The sequence below is a fragment of the Lampetra fluviatilis genome, chromosome 1 (assembly GCF_964198595.1).
Source record: "Lampetra fluviatilis chromosome 1, kcLamFluv1.1, whole genome shotgun sequence".
NCBI classification, from domain to species: Eukaryota; Metazoa; Chordata; class Hyperoartia; order Petromyzontiformes; family Petromyzontidae; genus Lampetra; species Lampetra fluviatilis.
In genome coordinates this window covers 6,734,836-6,746,010 of record NC_136275.1, presented here as the reverse complement: position 1 = coordinate 6,746,010, position 11,175 = coordinate 6,734,836, and the positions used below count along the sequence as shown (strand labels likewise).

The window sequence follows — 11,175 nt, the reverse complement described above, 5'->3', positions numbered from 1 at the left end:
TTTAACATTTTCAAATGTAAGTGTTTGTTTATGCTTAATACATTTATTTTAAAGTTATGTTTACTTAGGGTTATTACATTTATTTTCGTGGTCAATTTTTGGTATTTTTTATGGTATGTAATGGGTTTTCAGGAACGGAATCCCAATGTATAACATTGAGCCTATGGGAAATAAGGGTTCGACTTACGACCATCGTCCAGGAACCAATTAGGTCGTAGGTTGCGGGGGTCGCCTGTAATAACAGATTTATAAAAGGGCAAGGAGAGCAGAGGTGGACCGCACTGAAAGTCAACCACAACCTCGTCTACAACGTTTTATATCCAGCAATTGTAAAGTTGCAGGCACTCCCACTGCGTCCAAGACGGATGGCCAGTTTAGAATATTAGGCCAAAATAGCGCTAACTAATGACCATGGCACGAATTGTTTGTGCATTGTTGTGGACCATTATGGATACAAAATAGAACACTCCTGAGCTTCCCCATATAAAATGTAAAATTTACTCCACCGGCCTAGTGATATTCCAGTTTCAACGTTCTACATATCATCAGCAGCCCGGCGTGTTAAACAAATGTTGTTAGGTTTGTCAGCAGTTATTGGCAAGAGCATTCCATCTACACTACGTGCCCCTGGTCAACGCAAACCGCAATATTGGATACAAACTATGCGTTGTTGTGGAGTATTTTGGATACAATACGTTAGCAGAACCTGGTTCCGTGTTTCTCTTACTGTTTGTCTCATCATTTACCTATTTGATTGAAAACCCTACCTCCACATTTACATTGACCAGCCTCGTAATGAAATGTTGTCAAGTTAAGTCTAACCCCTAACCACCACCCCCCCTCGTGACTGAAACTCAGAATGGACTACGCCATCCACACCCATATAAGGTAAGCGCAGTGGACTGTTTCATCGTCTCCAACGGCCTGTGGGAGGGGAGGGGGGTGTTAACGTAATGGTTTGCGCCATCATCGACTGTGGGGTCGGATGATGTATGATGACGTCACAGACACCCGCCCCCACGTCAGGGGACGCAGTGGATTGCGCCATAGCCCGCCTTTCTCTCCCGCGCTTTGCTTTGGGAGGAAAAATACGGAGCTTGACCGCTTTCTCTTCGCCCGAAATCCACTCATGGCCTCCGAGGGCCAGGGGGCACAGCCGCCAACCCCCGATGATCTCTTCAAGGACGTCAAGTTCTACGTGGTGGGCGACGTCGACAAGAAGGTGCGAGGCCTACGCAGTCGGAGAGCCGCCGCTCTCGGATAGAAGCCCATGCCGCCAAGGGGGCCTCAGTGCGCGGCTGTAGCGCGGGAAAGGCTGCACGGGGTCGGGGAGTTCCCCGGGGGTGACTTGTCCGCGTTGAGGGACGCGGAGAGGGACCGAAGAGACGTATGGAGGGATATTGAGAGAGAGATGAACAGACCTGGAGAGACAGACACGTAGAGAAGCAAAGCGACGATGAGACATTGAAAGGGAAAGAGACAGGGTACACGGAGAAAGACGACAGATACAGTACTGCCACGCGTAAAGCCATAGAGAAGGGCACAGCAATAGATACATGCACGGAGAGGCACAGGCCTACCAACACGAAACACATCTCTCTTAGCAGCCCCGTCTTCTCTCCCTTCTCCCCACTCTTGTCTCGGCCACATTAATTTGCGTGCCACTTGGAATTGAACTGATTGTTGAGACTGGAGTAAAGTGTGAACCACCGCATCGCTGCCGTTCCCGCGAACACGTACATACACATAGGCACGTAAAAGTACATCAGGGGACTCTACCGGCCTCTAAAGTTTGTTTATGTGTAGTGAACAACGGTGGGTCGCCTTAGCATGGCCATACCCACAGGGCCCATAATGAAAATGTTTCGTAAGAGGTTAACAGTGGGCGTATATTGTATAAAGAGAATAACCCCCTGAAATGAGAATGTGGAATTTCCACCACTGACACAGTTGGCCGTCAGTATAGAAAAGTGCCATCCCAATGCTCAAATTGAGCAGGGAGACACTGACTTTTGTCTTCAATATACAACCTTCGCGACAACATGATAAAATAGCTGGTCATTTTAAAGATTAGCACGGTTGGTTACTTACGGTGCAAAAGAAGTTCAACATACAGTTGATGGCGTTAATCGTAAATTATCTGACTCGCATTCAGGAATTGATTAAGCCCATAATTTATCTTGCATTGATAAAGTTTGTACTGCTTTGTGGGAAGTGAACAGTGCCCATCCTACCGATAGACTGACTCCCGATTTGGAAATGTCCCGTACCCACAACTGGTTCAGGGCCACCAATGTTGGAGAGCACCACTACATTGCTCGTTTGGATGTGACTGATGATACCTCAATGTGCATTGCTCGTGCTGCAGGTGGTGGAGCTTCTAAAGAACAACAAGGGGAAGGAAGCGTCCTGTTTCTCGCTGGCATCGCATGTCATATCGGAGGATGGCGAGCATGCGGAAGTGAGCGAGGCCCGTGAGGTGTTTGATCTACCCGTGGTGAAGGTAGGTTCAGGATATTCATGCTCTGCAAGGTCACGGTAAAATACATGCTTATAATTTGAATTTCCATTCTTTGTGTATGTCAAAGGAAGGGACAACCAGACAGATAAGTGATAAAAAACTATTTAGGGGAAATAAAAACGTGTACCTCATAAAAGGTAAACCCCCTCCAGGCCAGTAGAATAAACCTCAATCATTTGAATCGATGTTTAGGAGATCATAGATGAATAGGTAAGACCAACTAACAGTTCTGCCCACCATGTTTACAGTATTTGTATATTTTTGTATATTTTTACAAAGCACAACATTTCATAAAAATGGCTATAGAAATTGCATTAATGGACTTAGTGTTTTTACTTATTGGAAACTAATTGGCAATATCCCTTTGATAATGCAGCGGGTTGAAATTACATCTATAAAAAAACTTTTTTTTACACAATTAACCATCACAACATGATATTATGTGGAAAGCATTTGTGGTTTATTGGCTAATAAATTACTGGGACATTGTGGGAAGTCGCAAGTGTTGAAAGATTGACCACTCGTAGGAGTGGAGAATTCCTTCAGCTGCCTCAGCACCATGGGTGAAAATTAGCAGTGCCTCACACGTGTTGGAGTTTGGAGACCCATAGAGTAAAAAAATAGGGTTTAGGTGGACTGAGGTATTTTATAATTAACCCATTTTAGCAAACATTTTAGCCAATCGATACATCATGGAAAACACTTAAAACTATGTCAAAGAAATTAAAGGTAGTGGAGACAATTTAATAAGAGCAAATAACAGATGAGGCTAAAGGTTATATTTAACACCTAGGCTTTCGCGACCAATATTCAAAATTATTCATAATATGGGTTTTTGGGTCGGATCGCGTTATTTATAAATGTGTCGCGACCCTCCACCACCCGACACGGCCAAACAGTAAAAAATGTGTCACGTTTTTCAAAGGACAAAATAATTCACTTCTTTAGCCCACCGGTGTGTTGAAGAGAGAATCAACAGCATTTTTAAATTTGAGTACGACGTTTTGCTGATAATTACAATCAGCTTCATCGGGCAAGATATTATAAAGGTTATATTATTTGAAGCACTTAAATTTAACCACATCTTAAAATTCTGTATTGAAAGAGCCACATAATTGTCACTATTTTGAAGAAGAGGGATATTTGAAGGGAAGTGGGGGGTGAAATACTACAGGGAGAGAAAGCAAAGAGATGACCTTCATGCTCAAGAGTTTACATATATTTTTTCAGTTTCCATTTAGACAATTCATCTCGTTCTCATTAAAATATTGCGCACAAGTGTCATTCATATTCATGTTGCGATTTCACTCGTTAAATTGTACATGTATTAGTAATGGTACATTGGACACATTTCAGATATACAGTACTAGGCTTGTGTGCAAAATAATATGCTTGTGTATTGGGTAGACACTTTTTAGAAATGGTGTATCTGGTGTTTGGTGTATTGGATGTTTAATATCTCGCCTGGTATATAGGAGGGTGTGGGTTCAATCCCAACCAAGACACCTGTATATTTGGAGTTTGCATGTTCTCCCCGTGATCGTGTGAATTTTTCTCCGGGTCTTCCCATTTTTCCCTCCACATTTAGAATCAACATGCGTTTAGAGTATTTGGTTGCTAGAAATTTCCAGATGATAAGCCGACACTTCAAGCAATCATTTGTGGCCAGGTCCTTTATAAAAAAAGAACTATACAGTAAAACGTTGGATTGCGAGCATAATTCGTTCCGGAAACGTGTTTGTAATCCAAAGCACTCGTATATCAGTTGTAATCACGTGACGCTCGGCAGACAAAGCGTATACGTACTACGCATATTGCAAGACCTCGCTCATTTATCAACTTAACATTTAAAAATGTTGCTCGTCTTGCAAAACACTCACAGACCAAGTTACTCGCAATCCAAGGTTTTACTGTATATCTCAGTGGGCCTTACCTGGTAAATAAAAAAATAGTTGAATAGTTTATTTTTATTTGAACTTACCATTGTTTCATTGTACAACATATTTAATGTGAATATGCTAGAAAACATTGCACTGTCCATATCTAAACATGATTATGAAGTTAGAATGTAATTTTTTTCATTTAAATCTGTTTTAATGCACTGTGGCTTTTTTTTCTCCATTCAGCCATCGTGGGTGATGCTGTCTCTGAGATGTGGAGTCCTGCTGCCGTATCCTTTAACAAAAGAACATTGAGTTGCGTGCATCACAAACCATCAGATATTGTACATGCAGAATCAACATGTCAACACAAAAGTCACATTTGAAAATCAAAAGAAATTGTATTTTGGTAATTGGTTTTCGAAAATGTCAACCTTTGTTCACATTTTATATGACCACTTCCTGCAGATGATGGTCTGACCAGGAAATGCTGTGCCAGGAGGTGTCCACACATTAGGAAGCTTGAAAGCTCATATCCTGTTTGGGGTCAACTTAGCCCATAATATGGTAATTATACAATGAGTGCCATTTTGCCAGCCATCCAACAGTGAGTGGTCTTACAGACTTGTTCCATCTCCCTGCAGAGGAATGTCATTTCCACCACAGGCTCAGGACCACCAACGCACATTAACTGCACAATACTCGGTTGGGTTTCGGGACACTTTAAATTATCTGCATATTGTGGTATGAACGCATATCGATATACTGCATTTATCCTGAAATATCTTTTGTAAATATTTTTTCATTTAATGTTATAATATAGTTTTCATGATTATTTGGCAAAACTTCCTTAAAGTAGGAACTGTCATTTAATATATTAAAGGGTAATTGATAGGCCTTCTTACGTACGTGTCTTGAGGTTTTTTGACACATACATATAAATCAACTATATGAAATACAGTGTCATAGAATTGTTAGTTTTTTGGTATATTTGCTATACTTTAGAAAATGCCTTTTCCCCCAATATGATTTTTACGAGCAGTTTGAACACAAAAAATTATCCAGGCCTTTTAGTACCAACAGGGTAATGTAATCCAACATGTTGAACATGAGATTGGAGTTTTCACTGTCAAACATTTACCTGCAGACCTATGAGGTGGTCAGTAGAGGGCAGTACATCAGCTTTGTTATTGAACTTTCGCACTGTAAATAACGAACTCCGCTCATAAGAGGTGCGGGGGAAGGACAGTCTTATATCCTCATGAGTGCATTGGTTTATTCACAAGGCATTGGTTAAACATCGCAATGAGCCGTGAGATGCAGAAAATCCTTAGTCTTGAGACTCTGAGAATCCTTTTTGGATATTGAGGACCACATCAAATATTCATAATTCCTGGTGTTATGTAAAAAATCAACAACATTCATCCTTGTAGATACCGTTATGTTTTAACCAAAAACATTTGGTTGCTTTATAATAAATAGTAGTTTATGCCGAAGCAGTGTTTTTTTTATCAGGTGGATGGTTTTCTCCGAGACTAGTGCCTTGCCAAAAGCACAGAGCCATTGAGCCGTTTTGTTTCTAGGTTGACATTTAGACAGCCGACAGAGATTAAATCAGGTTCACATGTGTATCACATTGAACATTGATATACAGGTAGTCCCCGAGTTACGATGGTCTGACTTACGATATTTCGATTTTACGATGGCGATAGCGATACGACAAAATTGCCATCAACAACCTAACATCGTTCAAGTATGCAGACGACGGACAGAATCTTGGTGAGTACAGTCCAATATGGTACGTTACGATACGTTCAATACATATATGATACGTAGCTTTAGCGATTTCATTTTAAGGTTACCACGATACGATACGTTCAATGCATGTTAAAAGTTTTTATAGCAGATAGGATTGTTTCCTGAAAAAACGTTATTAAATTGCAGTTCATATAGGTAGGCTAAGAATTTACATCGTTTTTTTTGCTTTACATTTTACTGTGCAATACAGTATTGTAATTAATAAATACATACAGAATATAGTTTATACAGTACGGTACTGTAAATTGCTCTGTTTTGCTAAATTATCACCATTCTTTTAGACTCCTGGGTAGGCTAGGCCATCTTCGACTTACGATGGGGTCGTCGTAATGCATCTCCATCGTAAGTAGAGGATTACCTGTATATGTATGTTGAACTTCTTTCACACCGTACGTAGCCAGCCGTGCTAAAATCCCAATTGCACTGTATTGACACAAGGGTTAATTGTAAGAGATTTTTATTTTTCATGTCAAGACAAATGTCACAATTGGAATATAATTGGTCGAAAGTTAAAACAAAATTATTTCATCCATACTCAACGCTTAGTTTCCCACACCTCCAAGTAGCATGGTTGGCTACATACGGTGCGAAATAAGTTAAACATACCTACATACATTATTTCTCTAGAGATTAGTGAATGTGGAATGCTTTTTAAGTGGTTAAAAATCAGCACTGCACACATTGCATGTTGGTGGTGTTCCTGTGTGTTCCTGTTATTTTCTGTGACGGACCTTCATCGCCAGTGTAACGGGATTCTCTCCAGACACGGGTCAACCATTCTTGGGAGTCACAGCATGTTTATCACAGGTAAGATCACTTGGTGTGAATTTTACTGCAGTTTTGTTGCACTAAAGCCACGATTTCTGCGATTGTGTCTGCAGAGGATACATACATAGACTGACACACACACATGAACTTACACACACATATGAACTTACACATCGACGCACACACACACATGGACTCTCACACACATACACACATTGCCGTACACACATCGACTGACACATAGACTCCCACACAAACATACATGTACTCCCACACGCACATACAGTGAGGGAAAAAAGTATTTCCCTCATTAAAAGGCAAATCAATTTATAACATTTTTGACATGCGTTTTTCTTGATTTTGTTGTTATTATATCTCTCACTGTTCAAATAAACCTACCATTAAAATTATAGACTGATCATTTCTTTGTCAGTGGGCAAACGTACAAAATCAGCAGGGGATCAAATACTTTTTTCCCTCACTGTAGAGGCACACACACATGGACTGACACGCACACATGGACTTACGCACACACACACACATGTACGTACAAAGACACACATGTATGTACAGACACACACATGGACTCATACGCACACGTGGACCAAAACACACACAGAAAGAAATGGACTTACACTGACTCACATGGAGCGACGCACACACAGCGACTAACACACACGCACATCGACTGACACAAACACACAGACATATCGACTCACACACACAAACACATCGACTCACACACATACAGAAACATCGACTTACACACACACATCGCGGCAGACATGCACATCGACCCACACTGACACATGGACTTAGACGCAGGCATTATTATTGTGAAAAGTAACTGAATTAAAAAAGAGGAGTCTACACACGCACACCACGCACACACATTGACTAACACACGCACATGGACTTACGCACACACACATCGACGGTATGCACTCTCACTACAGCAGTGCACACGGACAGTGGTGGTACCTGCTTAAACTGCAGCAGTGCAAACTGACTGGTGGTTCGTGGTATCACTACAGCAGTGGCTAGTGACTTTGGTGTAACCTGCTATCAGTACAGCAGTGCATAGTGACTGTGGTGGTAGCTGGTATGATTACAGCACTGCATACAGTAGTGGTACCTGCTTTAGCTACTGCAGTGCATACGGACTTTGGTACCTGCTTTAACTACAGCAGTACATAGTTACTGTGGTGGTCCCTGCTATAATTACAGCAGTGCAAAGTGTGGTGGTACCTGCTTTCCCTACATAATTGCATGCATACTGTGGTGTAAGCTACTATGATTAGAGCAGGGCAAGCGACAGTGGTGGTACCTGCTATGATGACAGCAGTGCATAGTGACTGGTGGTACCTGATAGCACTACAGTAGTACATGCTGACTGTATAGCAATATATACGGAACTAGCGTTAAGTATCCGGCGTTGCCCGGGCGCAAAAGGCAGACACACACATGGACTTACACACAGACATCGACCCACACACATAGAAACACATCGACTTACACACACACATTGCCGCAGACATGCACATCAACCCACACGCACACATTGACTTGCAGGCATTATTATTGTGAAAAGAAGTAACTGAATTAAAAAAGAGTAGTTGTCTACACACGCACACCACGCACACACATTGACTAACACACACATGGACTTACGCACACACGGTATGCACTATCACTACAGCAGTGCATACTGTGGTGGTACCTGCTTTCCCTACAGCAGTGCATGCATACTGTGGTGTAAGCTGCTATTATTAGAGCGGGGCAAGCGACAGTGGTGGTACCTGCTATGATTACAGAAGTGTATAGTGACTGGTGGTACCTGCTAGCACTACAGTAGTACATGCTGACTGTATAGCAGTGTATATGGAATGTATAGCACAAAGTAGTAAGCAGACAGTGCCATGGTGAGGCGTAGTCCCGTGCAGAGCCCCCGGGCTCGCCTAGATTTCCCAGCCCGCCAAGGTGTGACCTTGGCAGGCTGGGGGCTGGGCCGGTCCCCCCGGCAACACGACAATAATGTGATGTAAGCGCTATAATAATGATATGTAGGGGGTTTATAGTAGTTTCAGGACGCATTGGGGTATAATTGGGGTGTGGTGGGGAGAAGAGGACATCGCACAGTGAAGAATGTACGTGTTTGGTGTGTTTTAGCTGCATGTTTAAGGCGAAAGAAAATTTGTGGCGATCGTGTGTGCGTTGCTAGGGGCAACCCATGTGGGCAGTGCAAAGTGGAATGAGATAAATGCTTATAAGACAAATTAGTGGGACTTACGTGTTATCTAAAAGCATATCATACAAAAAAGTGCGACTTACCTTGGGCGATGGCGCGTGTGCAGCTAGCTGCGTTGTGACCCAGTGCGCGGTGAAGGGAAATAAATAAATAATAGGCAAATTACCCTTAAAGTTTAATAAATATCTCCAAAAAAACGCTAAATAAACTAATTGAAAGGTGACGGACATGAAAAGGGAATTTCCTATTCCCACCGCGGGGCTTAGGGCGTGCTGGCTCGCAATTTTTTTTGGACGTAAAGGCCACCGTTCGAGGGGCAAATCCCTCGCAAGAGCACGCGCGCGGAGACTTTAATAGGTAAGAGAAGAGACTGTAGGGGGCAAGTGCTGTTAGCGAGCACCTATGAAGGCCGGCACGGCACACGAGGAGGCGGGTGACAGCACCACGCCCGGCCGCCTTTGTCTCCCCAGTGGCGATGTTCACACACCACAGCAGTTACTCGTGTGAGGCTGAGTCGACCTAGGGGAGGCCCAGGAGCGGTTAAAATAATCGTCAGCGGTGGTGGCCGTGAGTGGGAATCGAACTCGGGTCGTCAGGTTCGTAGCGCAGCGCGCTAACCACTACATTACAATGCGTTACGCTTCCACATGCGCGTGTCACGTGACAGATTTGATGTCAGCTCACTTGCTGTGCAAAAAATATATGCATTATTAAGCTCCCCCCCCCCAAAACGAAACACAAAAGTGTATTTTAATAATGTTTGCATGATGTACGGTCTGGAAAGTACCCACATGGCAATTTTCAAGTTTGTTGCATGTCGGGAAGTACGCTAAACATTTTGAACAGACACACATAATTACAACTTCGCCTTTTATATATATGTAGATTAGTAAGCAGTTACTTGTTATGATTAGTAATCAGTTGTAGATTAGTAATTAGTTGTAGATTAGTCATCAGTTGTAATGTGTATTATTTAATAACTGAACCACCCAATCACTATACCTAATCAGGTGCAGAAATCAGAGGTGGCGGAGGGGGGTTATTGTAATTATATACTACGTTAGTAATCCGTTAATTAGTATGTGTTTCCCCTATAAGGAATTGTAATATGTATTATTTAATAATATGCTTCCAGGCCGCACTAAGCCTATAGCTGTCAGAGCGATTAAAGTTATTTTTATTTCTCTCAATTTCAATGTATTCTCTAATTAGTCTTGGCCAGTAATAATTAGTTTTACACAACACTTCAACGTTATCAAAATCAATTGAGTGGCCTTGTTGGAAAGCATGTTCTGCCACTGCCAACAGTTGTGTTTCAGATAATTTAATATTTATTTGGTGTTCTTTTAGTCTAATGCTGATGCTGCGTCCCGTCTGTCCAATATAGCATCTGCCACATAAGCAATTAATCCGATATACACCTTCTGTTGATAATTTAGGTAATTCGTCTTTAGTTCAAGTTACTAGTTTTTGAATTTTGTGTCCTGTACCAAATCTTACTTTAATGTGTTGCTTTTGCAAAACACAGGCTAATTTGACAATTACTCCTGAGATATAGTGTTGCATTTCGATCTTGATTTGGCATTCAATGCTCTGTTAATTTGAGCATTATTGTAGCCATTCTGTCTTAGTGCTTCTTTAACATGTTTAATCTCTCTCCCTCGACTTTCACCATCTGACACTGTTTTAGCCCGATGTCTTGATAAGAGAGGATTTCTGAGCTGGGTGATGATGTGAATCTGCATTCAAATAGGCATCAGTGTGCGTTCACTTTCGGTATACGCTGTGTGTTATTTTGCCATTTAGGCCATGTCCAAGCAAAATATCTAGGAAAGGGAGTCTGTTATTCACTTCCGTTTCTATGGTGAACTGGATGGCTGGGTTGTGTGCATTGAGATGCTTTAGAAATTCATTAAGTGTATCTTTACCATGTGGCCAGA

General features: G+C 41.9%; 1 protein-coding gene across 1 annotated transcript in view; it reads left to right on the top strand.

The window, feature by feature from the left end:
* The first annotated feature begins 859 nt into the window (after positions 1-859).
* The window catches only part of PAXIP1 (PAX interacting protein 1), an 84,794-nt gene continuing 74,478 nt past the window's right edge, over positions 860-11,175 (top strand). Inside the window, exons 1-3 of the mRNA XM_078863469.1 lie at positions 860-888; positions 1,084-1,222; positions 2,369-2,503. Of these exons, the coding sequence (XP_078719595.1) occupies positions 860-888; positions 1,084-1,222; positions 2,369-2,503 (303 nt within the window). The remainder of the gene's footprint in view (positions 889-1,083; positions 1,223-2,368; positions 2,504-11,175) is intronic.